Source organism: Phyllostomus hastatus, unplaced genomic scaffold (assembly GCF_019186645.2).
Source record: "Phyllostomus hastatus isolate PE091 unplaced genomic scaffold, TTU_PhHast_1.1 phas_contig_38, whole genome shotgun sequence".
Lineage (NCBI taxonomy): Eukaryota > Metazoa > Chordata > Mammalia > Chiroptera > Phyllostomidae > Phyllostomus > Phyllostomus hastatus.
In genome coordinates, this window is record NW_025333869.1 from 8487728 (window position 1) to 8514819 (window position 27092).

Genomic DNA, 27092 nt, shown 5'->3' on the forward strand with positions numbered 1-27092 from the left:
TGAACCCTTTCCTGGTTTCTCCACTATTATAATTGGTCATTTCTTTTTGCAGACTTCCAAAGCACTGAACTCTGCCTTTGTTTGGCATGAATCTCACTCTTCCTGGAATGGGGCTAGGGCCAGCTCCATGGGCCTCTGACCTGTGCAATATTACTGAGTCCATATTTAGAAAGGCACCATGCTTGGGGTCTTCTGTTGTCATCTTGAAATTCATAGTAATTTTTGAACAAGAGACCCTCATTTGTACTTTTCCAAGGCCTGTACATCCCATAGTTAGTTCTAAGTTAAGTGGTTGGTTCTAACATATTAGGTTCCCCATTAACTGTGTGCTGCAAGGCTCCTAGTCATGTGAATATATATGTGCCCCTTCTCTGGGACCCCTCAGCCAACCAAGCATAATATTCACTCAGTACATGTTTGTGATTGAACAAAAAAATGACAAACAAAAAAAAGGAAAAAATATAGCAGCATATGAGTACATCCACTCTTGAAATTTCTAGCATTGAGTGCCTTAGGATTTTGAAGTCCATTTTACTAAATGGAGGAGTGTGATGAGAGTGGAACTTTAAGCACACAAACAAATCTGCATTCTGTTCTGTTTACCTTTACTTTCAGTATGGATGAGACCTAATTCTTGAAATACAGAAAATACAATTTAATCTACACACTGAAAATAAGTTCTTTTATTTCAAACAAATAAAAAGCAAGTGTGTCCTCTGGGCTAGGGGGCTAGGAGTATTTTTCTGGTGCTTCCCAGAGAGTTACTCTAGTGTCTGTAATGCTTAATAGTCAACTCAACTGGATTTTTTTTCCAGGAATGAAACATAATTTGTACTGGGATAAATAAAATCATCCAATAGTCCTCTCTTCCTCTCCACTCAGCATGGCTCTCTATTAATGAGATAATATTCACAGGCTGTATGACACCAAGGCCCTGGTGGCACATGATGTATACACATTGCCATACACAGACAGGGAAAGTACACATGCACACACACACACACAGAAATGTAATATTTTCAAACTTTTAACTTTAAGAAAATGATTTAAAGTGGGTTAATTTTTTGTTATCAGTATTTCTATACACAAGTGTACTTATGGGTATTATTTTATATCATAAATTATCTATATATTATTTATGTAAGCAAAATTATTCCTCACTTACATAATATAATTTATTTTATGTTTTTCCATTCTATGGTTGTATTTATCAAAGGTTAATATTTCTGAAGTCTGCCTACATCATAAAATCAATGTGCATATTTAAAGTTGAAGTTTTCTACCCCTAAAATTAATTCAATGAGGAATTTTAACTGAGAATTGTGGAAATTGGGTAAATTATTATTTTACGATTATTCTAGATGCTCAGTCATATGGACATGGTTGAGGAAGACCTACCATATTATCAAACATTGTACGTAATTTGGAAAACCAGACTAAAAAAGGATTTTATCATTTATATTGACTTCAATCAAATGTCCCTCTGAATGGTCTGTTCTGCATTGACTACTGGTGGGCAAGAAAATAGAAAAGTGGATAGCTCTTACCTCCTCGCACTAAGCAGAAACAGACAATGCATGATACACAGTAAGAAGCTGGAGTTGGAGTTGTAGGTGGCAAAGATAATGTCCCAGTGTTCCTGCAGGAATTCCAGAATGCTGAGAAGGCTGAGGCATTCAGAGAGAGACTGGTGGGGCTTGGAGAGGCAATAAAGAATGACTTTATTTAAACTGCTGTATAAAGCACTGATGACAGTGTCCCTTTGTGAAGAGGCATTTTCGATGACCTGTGTCATAAAGTAAACACACACATACAAAAACATATTTGTGAACACTTTATGATTTTAGAACTGACCTAGTTAACTGTGAAGATGATACGATCTAAGCCTTTTCTGTATTTCAAAAAGAGGCATGATCTAAAATTCAAATAGGGCTATTTTCTCTACCTTTGAGCTTCTATTTAAGTGAATGATCAATAACAGTAGTTAAAATTGTTGGATTTACTAAAAATTAGTGGAAAAAAATTTAAATTTACCACAGTCATATTATAGAAAATAGACAGGGGAACCAGAGATTTCTGATATATAGGTAAAATGGTTGACCTTCAGTGTATAAGAACATGCTATTAATGTCTAATTAAAAATATGTCCCTAACTGTACATATTAGTTATCAAGCACGGAATTTTTATATTACAGGTACATACTAAGCATTTTTGAATTAAATTATATATATTGTCTCAGTTAAGCATCCAAACAACATGATGAAATAAACACTAAGGTTGTCCCACTTTAGAGATAAGAAGGATAAGGGCCAAAGAGGTTCACTGGTCAGCAAGGGTTGAACCAATACCAGACATCTGAACCATGCCCTTAACCACCATAGCATCTAAGGGAGACAGGAGCCCAATGAATTTTAGCACATGAGAAACTTAGATGGGGAAGTAAAAAAGTCCTGACTTGTAGCCCTAACACTAATCTATTTATTTGGCTTCATCAAAAAGAATCCACAGAACAATAATTACACGCAAAATTTTTTAATCTAATAGAAAGGTCATTTATTAGTTATAGATTGCTCTCAGAATTTTATGGATACTGCAAGTATTTATATTAATGAAGTTAATTTTATTTAAGTCTGCTGTAATTTGGGGTTTGTTTTTTATCACTGTCTTCTCCTGCTCCTCAGATTGGTCATATCTTTCAAACTGAGGTTAGGAGTTATGAGTCATAAACAGGAGAGAAGGATGGCAAATGTGGATAGAACTGAGAGTCCTTGGGCCTGGCTCCCCTGAAGGCACATAAGGCCCAGCAGGCACCCACTTTTTAGTATTAGCTCTGAGTTTTTGCTTTGACCATTATAATTTGCGATGGCTTAATGTATGTGTTCTATCCCAAATTTCATATGTTGAAATTCTAACACTCGATGCAATGGTATTTGGTTATGGGGTCTTTGGGAAGTGATTAGGTCATGGGGAAAGAGCCCTCATGATGGGATTTCTAAAAGGATAAGAAGAGGCTAGAGAGAGACTTTTTCCTCCTTCTCCATAATATGAAGATACAGTAAGAAGATGGCCATCTGAAAACCAGGAAGAGAGCCCTCACCAGACACTAGATCTGTCGGTATATTGATCTTGGACTTCCTAGCCTCCAGCACAATGAAAAGTAAATGTTTGTTGGTAAGGTCCCCAGTCCATGGCATTCTGTGACAGTAGTCTGAATGAAATCAGGAGCTCCACAGCTACTTTCATTCTCAATACAGCTTCCCAGGAATCTGAGTTTAATCTTCTTAGAGATGACAAGGGATATTTATGTCCTCTTAAAGTTTTTCTTGAAAGCCTCTGACTACATTATTTTGGGGCTTGCCTGGGACTGTGTTTCAGGCAGACTATCACCCTAGGAATTGTCCTGGGGTCTATAGTAACTTTACAGACAGAAGGGTGTTTGTAGTTCTCATGTCACTCCCCCTACGCAACATAAAGAGGAAGGACAGTGGTTCGCCTGTGTTCCGCTGAAGAAGACACACCAAGAGCAGCTTGCAAGAGTTATTGGAGGCAGAGTTCCACTGAGTAAGAGAAAGCGTTCTCTGACAATCACAGGTGTCCCAATGGCTGGGACCACCTTGTCCCATAGTAAACTCCTCATACAGGGAAGTTTTGAGGAAAGAAAAAATGGCCACTTGTTAGAAAAGGTTTCCAGAATAAAATGGGTGACAAGGAGCAGGAAAAAAAATAGTTCGACTCTAGAATTTTGAGATTGTATGATTGTGTGTGTATATACATGTACAATAAAGACTCTGTATACATGTATATACTCTTATACCTAAGGATGTATCTATAGGCATGGCCATCTATGTGTTTGTCTGTGGATCTGTCTGAAGAGAGAGAGCACATGCAAGAATAATAGGACTATCCCAAACATGACAAATGGTGGTGAACACTAAAGAAGAAAATGAAATAGATCTTTTGGGGATAAAGACCTTTTTGGCCCTTTCTTTGTTGATGAAGAATAACAACAATTAAGATTAAAACAACAATCACAATAAAAACCCAAAAGAAATTTGCAGAGTCTAGAAGGAGACAAAATTCAAGTGCTGGCATAGGGTACCATGGCTCCCAACCACTGAGGTGGATCTCAGGTGGTTTGAGGTGAGTGCTCTGCAGGGTACTCAACAGCCACCAGGTATTGCCTAGGCCATAAAGATCTTCCTCTTTTTGCCCACCCACCTCAGATCCTGTTTCCAGGAAGGACAGCTGGTCAATCTAAACAAACTGCATAGCCAGCAGCATGTCATACAGACATTTGGTCAGTCAGCAGAACTTTCCATACCATCATTGCCAGCCTGGGGTTCTTACCACCATGATGTGTTCTGTGATGAAGAGAAGGATGTGTCTGGGGTCTGCTGAGAATATCCCACTATACAGCTTCTCTACCAGCTTCTGGGTGAAATGGAAGATGTTCGTGAGTGAAGAAGCAGCAGCAGCAGCAGCTTCTGTGTTTGGCTGAGGCTCTTTATTGCCTAAGGTGGATTGAGGAGACAGACTGGGTTTGAGAAATCATCAGAGTCTGAATGGCCTTCTTTCCACAACAGTCTCCAGTCCCTCTTGGTAACCAACTACCTTCCACTCACCTCTTTTTATCCCATTGTAGCCCACTGTATTCCCCGTTGCTCTGAAGATAGGGTCTTAACACACAGGTGCCCAATGAAGACCCATGTATTCAAAATAAATTGGCCTTGAACAGTCTAGTCAGTGATATAAACCAAGTAGAGAGGAAGCCAATGTGGGGCACTAATTCTTCCAGTGGCCATTTGAAATGAGGGTGGAGGAAAATTTAGGCATAAAATAAGTAGGAAGACTGTCATGGTGACCTGAGGCCCTGCTGCTATGTCAGGCAGAGGATGAAGCTGTAATGTGGATTATCTGTCCCGTGCAAGGATGCTTTGATCTCAGTTAATCCTATTAACAACCTTCTGAGTTAGCCACTATAGTTGTCACTCCCAGATTCAGGCACCTGTCTAGAGTTATACCACCACCCAGTGACAGAGCCAAGATCAGATCTGGGACTTTCAAGCTCACGCTTTCTACTGCTCTGCTCTACCACATTTCACATAGTCCAATAGCCAGGGTTTCTACGTTGTGGGGCAAGGAGGAGTCTGTAAGATGAGTCATGTCACTAAGAATTTCATGGCTCAGAAACCACAGAAAGGACTTTGTTTAATCTTGTTAGGAAGGTACAGCTGCCCTGGAACTAAGTCTTCTGAATGAAACATTAGTCCGAACTTAGGGGCAATAGCAACATCTTCATCCAGGTTCATTTGTTTAAGAAACATTTGTTGTGCCCAGGCATAGGTACAAAGAATAAGATGCTGAGCATAAGAATGCTGACTTCTAGATGACATCTTGAATTACTTCATGGGAAGAGGACACAATTCTACTGAAGATAGAGGAGAACTGGAGTTCGCTGAGAGGGCAGAAGGACTTTCTGTCTCCAAGTGGCCCAATGATGACAGGGGTGTCATGGAAAGAAGCAAGCATGCCTTCCCTGGGGCCTCTAGGCAGGGCCAGCGACCTTCTACTGCAGATTTGTTGAGAGCATCTTCCCAAGGCCCCCAGAGCATCCTGCAGCACTAAGACCCAGGCCTCCCCTAGGAAACTGAGGTCCATGGCTGGTGGGCATGTTGGCTTTTCTGCTCAGCTGTCAGCAGCTCTGTGTGATAACAGTGAAAAGCGAGTGTTTTCCACTCACCTCTGAACATTGACATGTCACTTCCACTCATCACATGAAATATTTCCATGGCAGAGAGCAGGATCTCAGACTGGAATTCTTGCTTCTGTTGACTGGTAGCATTATCTGGAGAAGCCTGGAAGCACACCCAGAATTCAAACACTAGCCACATGACTATCATGTCTACTCAGTGCCTACTGGGTCCCCTTACCTGGCCTGTAGGCTGATACCATAGCTGCTGGGAGTGTGGGCTGCCAACAGCTCATGCCTGCCCCTTCTCCAAAGCATTGCCTTCTGCTGACCAAGTTGCTTTATCTGGAAGTGATGCCCACTTCCTGGGCAAGGCAAGTGGGGGGTGGCCCACAGACAATGACTGCCTGGCAGGTGCCTAAAGGTGGGGCCAACTCTGGGATGTAGGTAGCATACCTGTGCTTCCCTTGGGGTCAGGCTGTGGCTGAGATCATTTTCTGGCTAACTTCTACCTCATCTTCTTTGCATCCCTTCTCTGCCTCCCCTGAGAACATAGCCTTTAATAAATCACTTCTCTACAATCCCTGTATCAGGTTCTGCTTCTAGGAACCTGGCTAAGACCTGCCCTCATTCGTCTCTTTACTCACTGCTAGTATGCTCCCTGCTCTGCCACGGCTTGTGGTTCCTGTAGCACACTCTCCCACCACATCACTAAAGTCCCAGATGTTCTAGACTATGAGCTGGTTCTCACAAGAGATCAGTCCCAAGGTCTCTCTGAACATACCACACCCTTGCAGAGCCCATGACCTCTGGCAGCAGATGGCCTAGCAGCCCCTGTGCACTCACCTCCAGAAGCACCTCCAGAGGCAAACACTGCTTGGTGCTGGGAGCAGCAATCAAGAGCTCCCTCAACAGTAGCTGCAGAAACACCCTTAGCTGTTTCCATGTGGGATGTGACTTGGCAGACATCTGCAGACCCTCCGCAATGCTGTCGCCTTCAGCCTCAGTCCCAGGACTGCTGGCATTCTGGGAAGACTCGGTTGTGACCCCCTCAAAGTCAAGAGAACCCTGAGTAAGTGGTCTGCATGGCCTCAAAGTGCACTCCTATTTACTGCTGAAGTGTGCATGGATGAGATTCTGATCAAAGCCATTAACATGTAAAGGAATTGAGGGTCCATCAAAGTAGGTAACTTGCTCAGAGTCTCATGACTCATAAGGGTACCTGTTATGGTCCCCGAACCCAAGGTAGATGGAAGTTATGGAAAGAAGCTGAGCATGAAGCAATAGAAGCCTGTGGCACTCAGCAGAGAAGCCTAGAATGTGACCTGGGTAAGTTGTTTCCTCCTCAGAGCTACAGCCCTCATCAGTCAAATGAAGATACAGAAAGGCACATCACAGACATGTGTGAGAACAAATGCAAGAGCAGTGCATGCCACAGTACATGGCCCTGGTATATGGTCGAGAAAGCTGGTTCCTGCCTTCTGGAGGAACCCTCACATTTACTGCCTCCCAGGCTCTTTGCTGATTGTGACAAGTAGGATCCTCAAGTGAAAAGAGGATCTAGGACTTCAGCAAGTCTTGGCAACCAAGTCCCTGAAGCACTTTGGCTTTCACATTCTCATTTTTATATTTGTAGAAATATGCATAGATAAATGAGGCAGCATCATTAGCCCAGCTACATCCAGAAAATCACAGAGATACTGGGAGGCTGAATGATATGCCCAAGGACATATGGCCAGGGACTCCTAACTCCCAGCCAGTGAAATGTCCATGGGCATTCTTTGGTTGGCACTTCCCTTTGCTCATTCATAAAATTCATGCAGCTGTTCTTAATTAAGCCATAAAATGAATTTAATGACCCCTAGGGAGGTGGTGACTGCATTAATTAGCTCTTTGTGGCCTTGACTGGAAAGATGCCATATAAATTCACAGCAAACCAAAGCCTTCTGGCCAGCAGATTTCTGCATGAAGATGATCTGTCACATTTAGGTACAATGAAAGTCTTTTGAAGCTGACTTGAAATTGGGACAAGGCAAGGAGGTATGGTGATAAGTGCTATGGAACTGGATCCAGGGGCCCCAAGGCAGTGCCTGGCTCATATGAGTTTATCTGGGAGGTGACATTGGTCCTGGCCCTCCCCCAGGCAGGAAGTGTTGAGCAGGGAGAGGAAGAAACCTGGGTCAGGGTATTCCTGTTGCCTTTGGGCAGCCAGCTGGAACCCCTACTCAGCAAGCAGTGAGCCTGGCCCACTCTGCAGGGGCTAAGGTGGGGATCTAGGCTAAAAATGTCAGGACTTCAGGGTTCTGGCCACCTCCAGAGGTCCTGCTTAGAGGGATGGTAGAGGTCAGCCTGTGGGATTGTCCTTTCTCCCTGCCTGGCCTCTGTGTGGGGGATGCCATCTCCCAGCCCCTCTGGTGTATCCTTTTCCTTAGTCTTACTTTTCTAGTGTGTTTCTTTAGTTAATATTAGCCCAATAGACCATTTTATCTTTTTACAAATCTTCTAGTCTTTATACTTAGTCTTTTCATTAAAACAAATTATGGCACTCTTAAATTTTACTTGGCCATTTGATTTTATTTTAAACTGATGGTGATAGAAAGGATATGGATCTTAGTGTGAGTGTTAGGGGTAGAGAGGGGCCTATGGGAAGGGATGGGTGAGGTTTAAATCTTGGCTCTGTCACTTATTAATCACATAAACCTGGGTGTATTTTACTCTCTGAACCATTTTGTAAGATACAGCTTAGGCTCCCACTAAACCCAGAGGATACTGGTCAGTGCCACTCACTGCTGTCAGTCTCCCTTTCCCTGACTAACACACATGACCTGTGCAGGATGCCAATTACAGTGACATGAAGCACTAGGCTCAGGTCTGCTGTAGGCATTCAGTAGATGGAGGCTGTCACCATGCATACACTTATAGGAAAGATTAGCTGAAAGAGTACATCATCCATTCATTTGGTCATTTAGCAGATAATGATGGATCCTGTGCTGTGCTTGGCCTCATTTCTAACCTCTCTCCTTACCATTCTTTGGTAAGGAGAATTTACCTTTAACTGCAATTACAGATTTGCAGACAGGTATCACTAGCTCATGTTTCCTGCTTTGGTCTCAGTTTCCTACACTACCAAGGAGGGGTGATGCATAGGTTTACCAGACAGATTTGGTTCTTCACACTCACTGAGTCCCCTTAACCTGCTGGGAATGGCTTTCAGTCTCAAACTCACTCATATCTCTTCCTGTAGCCCCTTCTCTACTCCACACTCACACCTTGCCCTCCAGACCCAATTGGTCCCTCTGCTCTCCCAGACACTGCTGACTTCAAGGAGTCCTGAGTCATGGCCTACAAACAAGACTAGGGTCCTGAGAATAAAAAGCAGAGCAAGTCATTATTCCAGCTCCCTGCCCCCCACGCACCTACCCACCTTAGTCTGGGTCACAGCCACAGGCATCCTGGGATGAAATTTGTTGGGAATTTGTTTCACATTATCAGTGGGAGAAGATTCCATATAGAGTTGGACCTGATCTGCCATCAAATTACCAAGATTACTAACAACTCAAAAAAAATTACTGAATCTGAGTTAAAAATGACCTCAAGCTGCATCTCAGCTGAGAAAGAAAAATTACTCAAGTTTTTACTTACTGTTTCAGTCAAGTTGCCTCAAAATGTACCATAATTGGAGGTGGGAGGGTGTGACAGAGAGGAATTTTGCTCTTCGCTCTTGAAGAATGATACCACTTGCCCCTGTTTCATTGGGTCAAGGTTGTGGCATGTCCTACCTTGTGGGTTTGCAGGGGGAAGGTGATGGCAGCCAAGGTCTGGAGGAACTCTGGTGCCCGCCAGGCTGGATCTTGTGGGTAGGTGCTGTGCACAAGGGTGAGGAACTGCAGCACACTGGCTGGGAAGGTTTGCTCCCAGGCACCATCTCCACTCCCTGTTAAGGGCTGAAAACACATGATGAGAGGGATGTGTGGAAACCAGAGGATTTGAAGTCTAGGAAGAAAACCTGCTTTCTGTTACTGTCCCCCAGGCATTTCATTGCAAGACCTCTAAGATTGTGGATTGGCTTGAGATACTGGTCTTCAGCTGCAGAAGGGTTTCATGCACATAGGCATTGTTCTACAGGCTTCACACATACTCCTCTTTCCACCTCATAACAATCCTCTGAGGTAGGTCCTATGTTTATCCTTATTTTACAGATGGGACAACAAAGGCATAGAGAGGTTAAACAGCTTGCCAAAGGTCACCTAGTAGGTAAGGAGCAGATCCAGGAGTTGACTGAGTCCAAGTAATATGGCTATAAAGTCTGCCTATCTTTCCCATATTCTCATATTGCCTCTATATGATTTGATGTGGCCTTTTTGCCCAAGGAACTTGCAAATCAAGGTCAACTTCAGCCTTTCACAGCCCAGTGCTTTTGCTCCCATCTCTAGACCTTGCCTTGGCTTATATATGTCCAGACCTCTCAGAACTTGAGGAACCCTATCCCTTCCAGCTAGGGATCTGGAGTGGATCATGTATGTAGCTGATACCCAGTACCCTGAGGGGACTGGGGCACATGTCCATCCCCATACCAAAACCTAGCCTCAGTCACATGGCTGAGTCTCCATCCTGGCTGCACACTAGTGTCCCCCTGGAGCTCAGCTCTCTTAATTAGCTGTGCCAAGTCACTCTCTCTGGAGATTGACTATAGCCTCAATATGTCCAACTTCTGTCTGAGGTCCTGCTCTATCTGATAGACAGCCTGGAACTTGAAAATTGGACCACCTTGCATAGCCACATCAACAACCAGATGGAGTGATGCTCTGACTACCCCTATGAGTGGATGTCAGGTCTTCCTTTGGCCAACTATTGTATTTTGCTGTGTATAATGAGTACCCATGTTTTTGACCCAAACTTTCAGGGAAAATATTTGTTGTTTAAATTTTTAATTAACTTTTTATTTATATTTAGATACTTATATTTGTATTATAAAGTAATTTTAACATTTATTTTTTAATGTATTATGGTATAAGAAATTTTATGTAACAAATAATTACAAAACATGAGAACAGATACAAGATATTTCAGTTACTACGCATGTATAATGTGCACCCTTATTCTTCCCTAAAACTTTTGGGCAAAAAAAAATGTGCACCATACATGGCAAAATACAGTACTCAGCCACTCCCATCCATGGCTTCCTCATTTCCCCACCAGTCTGCTTCAAGTCCCGGCCTCATATTCCTGAGCCAAATGTCCTGTTTACTAAGCAGATACTGAGTTCCTGGAACTGAGTCTCATACTAGAATACTCAAACCTATTATTGAAAGAAAGGCCTTGTACATGGAACAGCTAGGAAGCAGATTTTACACTGTATCCTGCAAGGGTTTGGTATGGGCTGAGCAAGCAGGCAGAGAGAAACTGATTCTGACTTATCTACCAGGTGCTTCCAGCACAAGATTAGATTTCAGGGGGAATACCAGAGGTTGGAGTTCAGAGAATGCTTTTTGGAGTTACTCTGTCTGATTTGAACCCTGAATCTTCCTCTTAGTGACTGTGTATCCCTCAGAAGGTTGAAACAATTTCTTAATCTCCCCACACCTCCAGTCCCAACTCTGTAAAACAAGGATTGTAATATGACCTATTTCATTTGGTTATTGTGAGGACTGAATGAGACATTTTAATCCTTTGGCCTTATTTTCATAGTGACTAGCACAGGGTAAATAGAGAAAAAGCTGGTAGACAAGATCAGATAGACAGGACTTGAACTTTTAGAGGAGAAACTTGAATTTCATATACTGAGCAACCAGAACCCCCTGAAAGTTTTTATGCGTGATGGTGATAAAAAAATGTAATGCTGATGGCTGGACATAGGTACATTCACCATGCCCTTGCTCCATAAACTTGCCTAAGGGAGCTAACCTCCATAGCTACAGTTTCTACATTTGCACAATGGAGATAATGCTGTCTGACTTAAAGGACTGTTGAACGCAGTGAAATGACTAACATCTATGAGATCAACAACGTAAATACATTGGAAAGAACTTGGAGAAATTAGAACCTCTCAAATAAAATAAAAGCTTGTGAAAGCATAAGTTGACACTTCACTTTGAAGAAACATCTGGTTATATCTACTAAAGCAAGTCATGTGTATAACTAGTGACCCACAATTTCACTCCTGGGCATATTTCTTTCTAACAAAAAATATGTATCCCCAGCCAAAAATATGTACAAAGCAGCTTTATTTGTAATATTTCAAAATGGAAACAACCAAGAATAGTTCAATAAATTGTGATAAGTTATCACAATAAAATGCTACTCAATAAAACAAAAATGAATTACTGACACATACAACATCATGAATGAACTCCACAAATATGAGGATGAGTGAAAGAAGCCAGATGTGATAGATTACATACTGCATGATTCAATTTATATCAAGTTCACAAATAAGCAAATTAATCTGTGGTAGGTTAGTTACCACTGGGCAAGGGAATAACATCAAACCAAGTAAGTTCTGAGCAAATAATAATATAAATAAGACAAATAAAAGAAAATAAATGGTTTGAGAAAGGTACCTTAGAGTTATTTGCTACAATTAACTTTCTGGTCTTTCTCTCTTATCCTTCCAGTTTTTATGTTTATATTTTGACACTGGTTATGACACATATCTTCATTGAACCAATACAACCTTTGGGTGACTTTGCTTTTATTATGTTTGTTAGATATCAGAAGATTGGGCCTTGTTTATTGACCAATCTGAGAGTCCCATCTGTAATATACCAATTCACCATTTTATGTTTGATATTATAATGTAAATGTTTAGTTTTATTTTTTATTTCTGTCAGCATACTATATATTTTCTTTATTTTAAATATGTTCATGTTATTCCTTTTGCTTTTTGAAAAGTAACATTAATTTGTTAGAAAGGTAAGAGACTTCTTATCCTGTAAACAGAAAAATATATAATCTTTCAGGTACCCCAAAAATAATTTCAACATTAGGTCTATAAGGGAACCATGAATAAGTTCCTCAAAGATATGAAGTGTACAATTCACATGCTCTGACTAGGACAAAACAAAACTGAAATGGTTAACAACAATAAAAGAAACAAAAAGTTCAACCACATGGACATTGTAAAATATAAATCAAGAAGTCTTTAAAACTGCAATCACAGAAACTCCAGAAGACAAAACAAAACAAAAAGAAAACAAAGGTGCCAAATGTCAAAATCTTAGAACTAGCCAGAAAAAAAATATCAGGAAAATGATAAATGTATCCTAAGGTGGTTCTTTAAATAAAGCTGCAGGTCCTGAGCTTCTTAAATAATGGGAGTGGTGGGGCAAAGAGAGTATAAGCTTATAAATTAAGAATTATAAAGAAAAAATAATCACACAAAAATTAAATAATTTTAAAAAGTATTCAGAAAACTATATAACACTGAGGAAAGAAATCAAGGAAGACACAGAGAGAAGCATGTAACATGTTCATGGATTAGAAGAATTAACATCATCAAAATGTTCATACTACCCAAAGCAATTTATAAATTCAATGCAATCCCTATTAAAATACCAATGACATATTTCACAGATATAGAGCCAACATTTCAGAAATTTATATGGAACCATAAATGACCCTGAAGAGCTGCAGCAATTTTGAGAAAGAAGAACAAAGTAGGAGGGATCACAGTACCTGATATCAATCAAACTGTATTAGAAGGCCACTGTCATCAAAACAGCCTGGTACTGGCATAAGAACAGACACATAGACCAATGGAACAGAACAGAGAGCCCAGAAATAAACCCAAGTTTCTATGGTCAATTAATATTTGACAAAGGGAGAAGAAGAGTAACATAGAGTACAAATAGCCTCTTCAACAAATGGTGTTGTAAGAGCTGAACAGCTACATGAAAGAAAAGTGAAACTTGATCACCAACTTACACCATAACAAAAATAAATTTAAGGTGGGTAAAACACTTAAATATAAGTCTTGACACTATAAAAGTCCTAGAGGAAAACATTGGCAGGAAATTCTCAGACATCCCATGCAGCAACATCTTCACCGATATGTTCCCTAAAGCAAGAGACGTAAAGGAGAAAGTAAACAAAATGGGACCTCATCAAAATAAAAAGCTTCAGCATGGCTAAAGAAAACAGCATTAAAATGAAAAGAAAACCAACTGTGTGGGAAAACATATTTACCAATGATACCTCGGACAAGGGTTTGATCTCCAAAATATATAAAGAACTCACATGACTCCACTTCAGGGAGACAAAAAACCCAATTAAAAAATGGGCAAAAGACTCGAACAGATACTTCTCCAAGGAGGACATAGAGACTACTCAGAGACATATGAAAAGATGCTCAGCATCACTAGCCATCACAGAGATGCAAATTAAAACCACAATGAGATGCCACTTCACACTGGTCACAATGGCCATCATAAACAAAGCAACAAACAACTTCTGGTGAGGATGTGGAGAAAAGGGAACATTAGTGCACTGTTGGGGGGCGGGGATGCAGACTGGTACAACCATTGTAGAAGACAATATGGAATTTCCTCAGAAAACTAAAAATGGAACTGCCTTTTGACCCAGCAGTTCCACTGCTGGAATTATATCCTAAGAACCCTGAAACACTAATCCAAAAAAACCTATGCACCCCAATGTTCATAGCAGCACAATTTACAATAGCCAAGTGCTGGAAGCAACCTACATGCCCATCAGTAAATGAATGGATCAAAAAAGTATGGTACATTTACACAATGGAATATTACACAGCAGAAAGAAAGAATGAGCTCCTACCCTTTGGGACAGCATGGATAAAACTGGAGAGCATTATACTAAGTGAAATAAGCCAAGCAGTGAGGGATAAATACCATATGATCTCATCTTTAAATGGAACATAATCAACAAAAGAAAAAAGCAAGAAAAATATAACCAGAGACACTGAAAAGTAAGAACAATCTACTATAGAACTACTACTACTACTAAGAACTACTATAAAGGACACATGGACACACAAGGGGGGGAGGGAAGCAAGGGAGAGAGGAGGGTTTGGCTGGGGTAGGGGGCAGCAGTGGGGGGAAACTGTAATTGAACAACAATAAAATAATAAAAAAGAGATCAAATGAGTGTATTCAATAAATGGGGAGATTTTTTAAAACGTTACCTAAACTAGGTCAAAGAGACATTTAAAAGCCTAAAAAAGGCAATAATGGAAAAAATTAGTCCCAAGATGTTTTACAGGAAGAATTTAAATAATATAAAAACTATGGATTTACTATCTTCTTAAATATAGTCTTTTAAAAATAAAGCTAGCATAATACTGATATAAAAACCTGACATTTGCCTTCATGTCAAAAACAACCTCTCTACCCACCTATGGTGGACTTAGATGACTTTAATTGAGGGATCTCCATGAAGTCTTTCTATGTCATGTCTATATTGGGTAGACATCCATCTTCTCTAATACAAGTCTCACTACATGTGTGGCCCACCTGCCCTGGCCAAGGTGAGCTCCCTGAGAGAAGAGGCCCTATTTCCCTATCAACAGGGTCCCAAAACTCTTGACCTAAAGTACTTACTCAAAAATGTTCCCTTTGACTGAACACATAAATCTCCCAGTGATGAAAGTCAAATGATTAAGCAAATGAAGATAAGGTCAATTAATATTTGACAAAGGGGGCATGGGCATAAAATGGAATAAAAACAGCCTCTTCAACAAATGGTATTAGGAGATGTGAACAGCTACACGCAAAAAATTATTTGACCACCAGCTTACACCATACAGAAAAATAAACTCAAGATGGATAAAAGACTTAAGTATAAATCATGACACCACAAAAGTTCTAGAAGAGAACATAGGGAGGAAAATTTCAGATATGGCACACAGAATTATTTTTACCCATATGTCCCCTAGGGCAAGTGATATAAAAGAAAGAGTAAACAAATGGGACTACATAAAATTAAAAAGCTTCTGCACAGGTGAAGACAACATCAGCAAAATAAGAAAGGAACCAATTGTATGGGAAAATATATTTGCCAATGATACCTCAGACAAGGGTTTTATCTCCAAAATATATAAAGAACTCACAGGGCTTCACACCAGGAAGACAAACAATCCAATTAAAAAATGGATGAAGGACATGAACAGACACTTCTCCAAGGAGGGCATACAGAGGGCCTAGACACCTATGAAAGCATGCTCAATATCATTAGCCATCAGAGAATACAAATTAAAACCACAATGAGATACCACTTCACACAGGTCAGAATCGCCATCAGTAGCAAATCAACAAACAACAAGTGCTGGTGAAGATGTGGAGAAAAGGGAACTCTAGTGCATTGTTGGTGGGAATGCAGACTGGTGCAGTCACTGTGGAAAACAGTATGAAATTCCCACAAAAAACTAAAGAGGGAACTGCCTTTTGGTCCAACGATTCCACTGTTAACATTATACCATAAAAATCCTGAATCACCAATTCAAAAGAACCTATTTACTCAAATGTTCATAACAGCATTATTTGCAATAGCCACATTCTAGAAAGAGCTTAAATGTCCATCAGTAAATGAGTAGATCAAAAAACTGGTGCATTTACGAATGGAGTATTACGCAGCATAAAGAAAGAAGGAACTCCTACTTTTCACAACAGCATAGATGGAACTGGAGAGTACTATGCTAAGTGAAATAAGCCAGACAGTGAAAAACTAGTACCATATGATCTCACCTATAAAAGGAACCTAATCAACAAAACAAACAAATTAGCAAAAAAGAACCAGAGACATGGAAATAAAGAACAATGGACAGGGACCCAAGGGGAGGGTGACAGGGATAACAGGGGAAAGAAGGGGAACACGTACAAAGGACCTATGGACAAGGACAATGGGAAAGGGATAGTCTTTGGGATCTGGGGTCAGATGAGGCAGGGGAGAGCAATGGAGCGGGGAATGGGGACAACTGTATCTGAACATCAATAAAAAAAACAGTAGCAACTTCAGTAACAACAATAAAGGAAGGGAGGGAGGGAAGGAAAGGGAAGGGAAGGGAAGGAGGGAGGGAGGAAAGAAGGAAGGAAGGAAGGAAGGAAGGAAGGAAGGAAGGAAGGAAGGAAGGAAGGAAGAGAAAGAAAGAAAGAAAGAAAGAAAGAAAGAAAGAAAGAAAGAAAGAAAGAAAGAAAGAAAGAAAGAAAGAAAAAGGAAAGGAAAGAAAAGAAAAGAAAAGAAAAGAAAAGAAAAGAAAAGAAAAGAAAAGAAAAAGAAATCCTAGTGCACTGTTGGTGGGAATGCAAACTGGTGCAGACACTGTGGAAAACGGTATGGAATTTCCACAAAAAAACTAATGAAGGAACTGCCTTTTGATCCAGAAGTCTTGGCAAGAGTGGATAAATGGCACTGGAAACATTTAGGCTGGTTTTTCCTTTTGTGCACCTAAGTTATCACCAGGAACCCACCTTGCTTCTTTTATCAAGGATTCTAAATAACACTTGCTAATTACTGGCATTACTTGGAAACTACTGGGAAAAGTCAAGGTGACCCTTCCAGATGTGTCTGACCTTCATCATGGCATTGGAGAATGGAACTCACCTGGCTCATTGTGGCCTTCAGCATCTGCAGGAGCAGCAGGGCACCCTCAGTGCACAGCCCAGACCGAAGGACTTCCTCTGTGTGGTGCTTCTGCAGAATCCATTGCAGTGCAGCATCCAGGCTGTCCTGAAAGAGGAGGCCAGGGCTGCAATGATGCCTGCACCTGGCAACACACCAGGATGGCTGCTTTTTCAGCCAGGATGTTGAGTTCCCCAAAGGGCCCCATTGAGAAAGGCAGAACAGCACATTAACACCTTGGCTGGCTGGTCGATATGGGGAATTTTAGCCCACTTGGTGCATAAGGGAAATACACACCTCCAAGAAGGCACTGGAGGCATCAAAAATACTGTCCCAATCAACTTTAATGAATCTTTGTGAATGACATGATAGAAACATGACAAATTCACTTCAGGGAAAGTTCACACTGTGGTGGACAGAGCACTGGTTGACAAGCAGGATGATCCAATTTTGCCTCTTTAAAAGATGAATTTAATCATGCTCTTCACCAGATCCATCCATGGTGTCACAAAGGGTAAGAACTCCTTCTTTCTTTCTGCTGCATAGTATTCCATTGTGTAAATGTACCATCATTTTTTAATCCACTCATTTACTGATAGGCATTTAGATTGCTTCCAGCACTTAGCTATTGTAAATTGTACTGCTATGAATATTGGGGTGCATAGGTTCTTTTGAACTGGTGTTTCATCATTCTTAGGATATAATCCCAGCAATGAAATTGCCAGGTCAGACAAATACCATATGATCTTACCTGTAAGTGGAACCTAATCAACAAAACAAACAAGCAAGCAAAATATAACCAGAAACATTGAAATTAAGAACAAACTGACAGTAACTAGAGGGGAGGTGGGAGAGGATAATGGGGGTAAAGGGGGGAAGGGTTTTCAGGCACATCTATAATGGACATATGGACAAAACCAAAAAGGGGTAGGATCAAGGGTGAGAAGTGGAGGTGGCTGGGGTCAGGGGGGAGTGGGTATGGGAAATGGAGACAATTGTACTTAAACAACAATACAAAAAAATGTAAAAAACATCCTGAAAAAAAAAAACATGCTGTTCAGCCTCTTGCCAGTTTAGTTTCTCTCTCTGTGAAATAAAAATTGTGTTATCTACCCCATGGAATTGTCATAATATCAAGTGAAATAAAATATGTTAAATATTTATCATGGGTTCTGATACTCAGCAGATATGTGTTTCCTAGATACATTGTCAGAGAAATAAAAATACAGTGTTTTGATGCATTTAGCTCAGCATACAGAACACTTTATTTTGAAGTGGAATTTATAACACTTCAATTATATATCAAGATTTAAATCTGTCAAATATAATAATGAACAGCCCTGACCAGTGTGGCTCAGTGGGTTGTACATTGTACTGCAAACCAAAGGGTTACCAGTTCAATTCCTGGTCAGAGCACATGCCTGGGTTGCAGGCCAGGTTCCCAGTTAGGAGTGTGTGAGAAGTGACCAATCGTGCATTGATGTTTCTCTCCCTCTCTTTCTCCCTCCCTTTCCTTCTCTCTAAGGATAAATAAATAAAATCTTTTTAAAAAGTATATAATGAGTGCAAAGGAAGGGGACTTTTTAGCCTTCTATTTGCAAACCATGACCCCAGCCCATTTCAATTCAGTGCAGTTTAACTCAACTCAATTAAGACCAAAAAAAAAAAAACACAAAAATTTTGATTCTGCTATTTGTCAGGAGCTTAACAAGGTGAGTAAAAGGTGGTTCTATTCTTGAGGTGTTCAGCACCTAAAGAGAAAGGCAAATAGGTAAGTGTGTCTGTGCTCCATAAGGCAAAGGTATGCTGAGGCACAAAGGAGCAATGGCTCCCTCTATCCAGAGGGTCTAAGTAGGAGGTGGCATCTGAGGCAGGTGATTGTGGGAGAAAAAGATCATTAAAGGCACAGGGTGGCCAAGCACACCTTGTAGAGGTGACTCAGGAAGATCACAGCATGAAGGGCAGGCAAGTATAGAAGCTGGGCAAATGTGGGGCACAAGACTCAACACATACAAGGTTTATATCAGAATATAGGGGAATAACAGGGGTATTACTAAAGTGAAGGACTAAACTGAGGCTCTGTGTCTTTGATGGCAGCTATGCACCTCCCTACACCACCCACCACCATCACAGAATTCTCTAGCTGTGCCCAAAAGGAGAAAAATCTAAAAGTGGGACTGATAAAAATGTAAGCTGCTGGGGAAGATGATGGGAGGCAGAGGAGGAGGAAGTCAAGGGTATTTGAAGAGCCAGCCAAGGTGTGTGGACTGCTACGGAAAGAAATGGGTCAGGACAATAGACTCTGGAAGAAGTGGATCAGGGCAAGGGTGGAGGGTCTTAGGCAACTGATTCAGTCATATGGAGTCAGAAAACCAAGTGTGTCTCTCCATCCCTGGGGTGTCCCCAGAACCTACTTTGGGCCCGCCCGTCAGTTCTGTAAGTGGCGTCTGTAGAAAGAAGGTGGACACGATGAGGTAGATATCCGGAATATGAACATGGTGGGCCAGAAAGTCATTCAGAACACGGAATCCAGGAAGCAGGCAGGGGCTCTGGTCAGGCATGGGAACGTGGTTCTTCAGGTTATCTATTGATCAGGAATGGGCACAAAATCCAACTGAGAACAACTGCAATTGATTCTGACCAAGCTGAGGATTGGGCACATAAGGGAATTCCTTGCCCCCCACTCATCCCATAGAAATTCTAGGTAGAAATATACACATGGGCACAAGAAAATTCTCAACAATAATTCCTTTCTCTTTTCCTGACATGCTCTTTCATTCATTCAAACACAAATATTTAGTGCCTACAACCTTGAAGTCCACAAAGTAACTTTGTATTAGGTAACAAGGACATAATGTCCCCCAAAATGTACAGAAACCTAGGCCCTCACCAAGTACCTACAATAGTGGAAGGGACAGGCATCAAGTGATTAAATATCAACTAAATATGTGCTTATATTTATAAATAAATAAGCATATTTATATGCTTATAAATACACTATAAAGGACAATAATAGGGGCAAAAGAATATAATAGAGGTACCCTAATTCAAGTGGGACCCTCCTTTCTTAGAGAAAGTGACACTTGAACTGAGACCTTCAGGGTGAATCAACATCAGCCAAGAGATGCCTGCTGGTATTGTGGGTTGGGAGAACATCCTAGAAACAGGGAAAGGGCTAAGGAGCCTTTGAGAAGTAGAAGGAAGTCCCCAGTATCTGGAGAGCAGTGAGGCCCTTGGGGATCCTATAAGGGAAATCAGAGAGGGCTGGGTTGATTGGGAACCAGGGGTCAAGGTGATACTACTGCACAGGAGTCCTGTAGGTCCCAAGCAGAGAGGAAAAGACAGGCAAGTCCCATGCCCCCATTGAGGAGATGGTGCCCAGCCTGCTGGAGATAGGCTCACACTCACCCATCATGATGTGCACGCCTTTGGAGCTGCATTCCACCCAGGATCCTGCAGACAGGCCATCTTTGAATCGTGTGAGGAGGTTAGGGCTTGACAGAAAGTGCAGCAACAGCTTCAATCCCAGCACAGTGGTGCTGGAGTGGAGGTGGCCTTGCAGGAACAGCAGAAACCAGTCGGGACCTAGGCTCAGAAACACCTCCTCTTTCATCCTGGGGGGTCAGTAAATGCAATGAATTATCCCATTCTATGTGCAAATGGAATGTTCAGAAAATATGAATAATGACCAGCCTCACTTGTCATCCCAGAAAGGCAAACTAAGGTTAACATTTGGATATCACTCAGCAAAATACATATTGCATTTTAAAAGAATGGTAAATAAAATGCTAGCAAAATTGTTGCAAAATAGATGAATTTGTCTATTTTTCTTAAAGATTTTATTTACTTATTTTTAGAGAGAGGGGGAAGAAGAAAGAGGGAGAGAAACACCAATTTGTGCTTGCCTCTCACATGCCCCTAACTAGCCCACAACCCAGGCATGTGCCCTGACTGTGATTCAAACCAACAACCTTTTGGTTCACAAACTGGCACCCAATCCACTAAGCCACACCAGCCAGGGCTGAATTTGTTTATTAATGGCTGAAGTATAAGTTGGCAGAAGGTTTTCAAAACAATTGGAAACTATGTATCAATTGCTATAAAACATGCAGGCCCCTTGATAGCCCTACTCCACTGATACACACACTCACACAGTGTCTGATAACCACCCATCTAATTTCAATAATATAGCCATATAAAACACAAAATGGTTATTTACTTCCCTTTTGACCATACACTGGTCAAAACTAATCTAAACAGAATAGTCCAAACTTTCTGCATCTTTATCACTTTAGGAAAAAAAAACATGATTTACTGTCACTTTCAAAAATGAATTTTAAAATGATGGGTCTGGAGAACACAGACTTGCTAGAGGGAAGTGGAAGACAGGGAGGTGGATGGTGTCTTCTAGTCCTGCCTCTGAATTGAAGACAATGACTTTGTCAGAACTGTTGATGTACTCTGGTCATTTTCCTCGATGATGGTGGTGTGGTGGTGATGGTGATGATGATGACAGCAGTTAGCTTATAAAGTATTTATATTATCTTAGGCACCATGCTCCAGGCTATCCACATATTAATTTTCATTTATGGCAAGTACTCCTTTTATTCTCACATAGATGAGTAGAAGAGAGCATTGAGAGTTTAAGTTACTTCCCCTTGGAACAGAGCTGGGGTTTGATCCCAGAAGTTCTTACATCTGAGCCCAGATGCTTAAGTACTATACTACATTCCCTTTCAAAAATAATGAAAAACAAAAGTTGAGACTAGCACATCTTCAGGTTTTCCAGTTCTACCACGTTTTGATTCTAGCAAGGTGAAGACTTAAGGGCTGGCAAATTTTTAAGCACAGTTTGCAAAGCTGTTTTTCTAAGGGATAACAGCCACTCCTTCTCCAAATACACATAAACTATAGAATGTCAATTTGGCAAGGTCAAGGATCTAGAATGACTTGCTCAGCACCACATTCTTGCATCAAGGAACAGTGTCTGGCACATAGTAGGTGTTCAACAAATAGTTGTTAAATAAATGACTCCAGGGTTGGATGTCAAACAGACAGTGGGAAAATTAATGGAATTTTATGATTACACATGGTTTTGAAAGCTGATTGAAGGCAGATATTTCTTTTTCTGACTTGGAAAAATAACTAAGTAACTAACAGTAAATAGCAGAGAAATTGGGAAAGCCTTTGCCTTGATAGATGTTATTTAGGCTAACCATTTGTCTGCCAAGTAAAGAACATCAAAATCGGTAATTATCACAACTGCTGAAACACTAACAATTATATTAGAGCAATGGTGACAAAGGAGCTTATTGTAATTATACCAAATCTGTTTCCAGCTACTATGTCCATTAAACATTTTCACTAAAATATCTTAGGGCAAGGTCTGCTTTATTGGGTGGAGAGAATGTAATTTTCTTTTTGACTAGAGCAGGAAACATATTGCAGAAAAACAACTCTGAGATGCTAAACTTTTCATTAAGAAAAGTTTTTAACACCACACCCTGTATGAGGCAGCCTCATGCCAAATCACTCTTCCTGGAGCTACTTACTCAGAAGACAGATGAAGTTGGGAGGAAGATATTACACTGAGCAGCATCTCCAGTAGCTGGTTTCTGAGCCAGATTGTCTTTCCAGATGTTTGGCTTCCAGCTACAAAAGAGAAAATTTAGATTTGAGAGTGAATGTTGTAAAGAGACATATTTTCTTCAGTAAGCAATCATATTCACAAAATGCTCACTTCATTCAGGACTTAGGGCATGGGTGGAACTCCAAATTTTGCCATTCAATTCTAGACTTTAATACAATGCTTTAAAAAAATTTCAGGAAGTATTCTTAAAGTTCTCTTTAACTAGAGATATTTTTAATCTCCCTATCTTCAGAAAAAATACATCTTCCAATAGAAGATTTTTAAAAATTATCATAGGCTGCAACACTTCTGAGCATGCACTAGCTGCTGGGTATTATGCCAGGCATTGAGGGTAGAGTGTGAAGACCATGGTACTCAGTATTGGTTCCTGCTATCAACTAGCCTCTACCCTAGGCCTTTGGCATGTTGATGCTGCAATAAGAATAAGCTTGTGAGCACAGTCCATTCCAATAAGAGTAGGGAGAAGCTGTGAACACCAGGATACATGAAGGAGATTGCACTACTGAATCTCACAAATATTCTACCACAGAAGTTCACACCATAATTACAGGAAATCAGAACAGATCAAATTAACAAACAAGAAGAAAAAAGAAGAAACCCACAAAAAATGAGAAAACAAAGAAACAACCCCCAGTTGAAGGGAAACGAGGAAGCCTCAGGAAAAATGCTAAATGAAATAGAGGCAACTCAACTATCAGATAGTGATTTCAAAATAATGATTACCAGGAAGTTCAATGAACTCACAATGAGCATTCAGAAATTAGAGGGAAACTACATCAATCTCACGGCAAACTATATAAACATGAAAAAGGAAATAGAAACTCTCAAGAAAGGTCAAGAGGAAATGAAGAATACAATTTCTGAACTGAAGAATACAATAGAAGGAGTGAAAAGCAGGATCGATGAAGCAGAAGATCAGATTAGCGAGCTGGAGGACAAAGTAGAAAACAACATCCAGAAAGAGCAAGAAAAGGAAAAGAGGCTCAGAAAGAATGAAGAGGGATTAAGAGAAATGCAAGACAATATGAAACGTAATAATATCCTTATAATAGGGATACCAGAAGGAGAAGAAGAAGAGCAAGGGATCGAAAACCTAGTTGAACAAGTAATGAAGGAGAACTTCCGTAATTTAATGAGAGAAAAAGTCACACAAATCCAGGAAACACAAAGAGTCCCAATCAAGAGGAACCCAAAGAGGCCCACCTCAAGACACATCATAATTAAAATGGCAAAATTCCAAGACAAAGAGAGAATCTTAAAGGCAGCAGGGGAGAAAAAGGAAGTAACATACAAGGGAGCCCCCAATAAGGCTAACAGCTGACTTCTCAATGGAAACACTTCAAGCCAGAAGAGAATGGCAAGAAATACTCCAGGTAATGAGAACCAGAGGTCTGCAACCAAGGCTACTATATCCAGCAAGGCTCTTGATCAAGATAGAAGGCCAAATAAGAAGCTTCCCAGACAAAAGAAGTCTAAAAGAATACACCTCGACAAAACCAGCTCTGCAAGAGATTCTAAAAGGACTGATTTAAGGAAGGGAAGGAAAAGAGAGAGAGAGAGAGGAACACACATACATAAAAGACAATGAATAAGTACCTATCAATAATAACTTTAAATGTAAATGGATTAAATGTTCCAATCAAAAGACATAGAATAGCTGAATGGATAAGAAAAAATGGACCACATATCTGCTGTCTACAAGAGACCCACGTCAGGATAAAAGACCTACACACGCTGAAAGTGAAGGTCTGGAAACAAATCTTCCATGCAAATGGACAGAAAAAAAAAGCCGGGGTAGCAATACTCATATCAGACAAAATAGACTTCCAAAAAAGGTCCATTAAGAGAGACCCAGAAGGTCATTTCATAATACTCAAGGGAAGAATCCACCAAGAAGACATAAATATTGTAAATATATATGCACCCAACATAGGAGCACAGAAATACATAAAGAAAATCTTAGAGGACTTCAAGAAAGATATGGTCAGCAACACAATTATAATGGGAGATTTTAACACCCCACTATCAAAAATGGACAGATCTTCCAAACAAAATATCAACAAAGATATTGTGGCATTGAACAATACCCTTGATGAAATGGGCTTTACTGATACATACAGAGCCCTCTATCCAAAAGAAGCTAAATATACATTCTTTTCAAAAGTACACACAACATTTTCAAAGATAGACCACATGATAGGACACAAAACCAGCCTCAAGAATTTCAAGAAAATTGAAATCATACCAAGCATTTTCTCAGACCTCAAGGGACTGAAGCTAGAAACCAACCCCAAGGAAAAAAACCAAAAACACTCAAAATCATGGAGATTAAATAGCATGCTATTAAACAATGAATGGGTCAAGAATGATATTAAGGAAGAAATCAAAAGGTTTCTGGAAACAAATGAAAACGAACTCACAACAACCCAAAACTTATGGGACACAGCCAAGGCAGTCCTGAGAGAGAAGTTCATAGCAATACAGGCCCACCTAAAAAGGTTAGAAACATTCCAAACAAACAACCTAACCCTATGTTTACAAGAACTCGAGGAACAACAACAAAGGCAGCCCAGAGCAAGCAGAAGGAAGGAAATAACCAAGATCAGAGCAGAATTAAATGACATAGAGACTAAAAGCACAATTCTAAGGACCAATGAATCCAAGAACTGGTTCTTTGAAAAGATAAACAAAGTCGACAAGCCTTTAAGCAGACTCATCAAGAAAAAAAAGAGAGAAGACCCAATTAAACACTATCAGAAATGAAAGAGGAGAGATTACCACAGAAATACAAAGGATTGTAAGAAATTACTACAAAGAACTGTATGCCAAAAAATCTGAAAACCTAGATGAAATGGACAAATTTCTAGAAAAATATAATCTTCCAAAACTCAATGAAAAAGAAGCTGAAAGCCTGAACAGACCAATAACAACAAAAGAAATTGAAGCAGTAATCAAAAAACTCCCAACACACAAAAGCCCGGGACCAGATGGTTTCACAGGAAAATTCTACAAAGCATTTAAGGAAGAGCTAACCTGTATCCTTCACAGACTATTCCAAAAAATCCAAAAAGATGGGAGTCTCCCAAACTCTTTTTATGAGGCCAACATCATCCTAATTCCAAAACCAAATAAAGACACAACAAAGAAAGAAAACTTCAGGCCAATATCACTGATGAACATTGATGCTAAAATCCTCAACAAAATACTGGCAAACTGCATCCAACAATACATTATAAAGATTATACATCATGACCAAGTGAGATTCATTCCAGGGATGCAAGGATGGTTCAATATTCGCAAGTCAGTAAATGTAATACATCACATAAACAAAAGCAAAGACAAAAACCACATGATCATATCAATTGATGCAGAAAAAGCATTTGATAAGGTACAGCACCCATTCATGATAAAAACGCTCGGCAAAGTGGGAATAGAGGGAGCATTCCTCAACATAATAAAGGCCATATATGAGAGACCTACAGCCAACATCATACTTAATGGGCAAAAATTAAAATCTTTTCCACTAAGATCAGGAACTAGACAAGGATGTCCACTGTCACCACTTCTATTCAATATAGTACTGGAAGTTTTAGCCACAGCAATCAGACAAGAAAAAGAAATAAAAGGCATCCAAATCGGAAAGGAGGAAACAAAACTGTCACTGTTTGCAGATGACATGATAGTATACATAGAAAATCCTATAGACTCTACCAAAAAACTGCTTGACCTAATAAATGAATTTGGAAAAACAGTGGGATACAAAGTCAATATCCAGAAATCAAAGGCTTTTCTGTACACCAACAATGAAACAGCAGAAACAGAGATCAAAGAAAAAATCCCATTTGAAATAGCAAAAAGAAAAATAAAATATCAGGGAATAAACCTAACCAAAGAGGTAAAAGACCTGTATGCAGAAAACTACACAACACTGAAGAAAGAAATCAAGGAAGACACAGACAAATGGAAACATATACTGTGCTCATGGATTGGAAGAATATCGTCAAAATGTCCATACTACCCAAAGCAATTTACACATTCAATGCAATTCCTATTAAAGTACCAATGGCATATTTAACAGACATAGAACAAACACTTCAAAAATGTATATGGAATTATAAACAACCCCAAATAGCTGCTGCAATTTTGAGAAAGAAGAGTAAAGTAGG

At 40.2% G+C, this 27092-nt stretch overlaps 1 protein-coding gene across 3 annotated transcripts in view; it reads right to left on the reverse strand.

Annotated features, from left to right (window-relative positions):
* WDFY4 (WDFY family member 4) overlaps positions 1–27092 on the reverse strand; it is a 345693-nt gene that overhangs the window by 172998 nt on the left and 145603 nt on the right. For all 3 annotated transcript variants that reach the window (XM_045842001.1, XM_045841998.1, XM_045841999.1), the window contains 9 exons: positions 22829–22928; positions 20685–20890; positions 19691–19860; positions 17259–17384; positions 9470–9634; positions 6537–6740; positions 5742–5856; positions 4349–4512; positions 1548–1786 (listed from right to left, as the gene is read on the reverse strand). In XM_045842001.1, the coding sequence (XP_045697957.1) occupies positions 1548–1786; positions 4349–4512; positions 5742–5856; positions 6537–6740; positions 9470–9634; positions 17259–17384; positions 19691–19860; positions 20685–20890; positions 22829–22928 (1489 nt within the window). The remainder of the gene's footprint in view (positions 1–1547; positions 1787–4348; positions 4513–5741; positions 5857–6536; positions 6741–9469; positions 9635–17258; positions 17385–19690; positions 19861–20684; positions 20891–22828; positions 22929–27092) is intronic.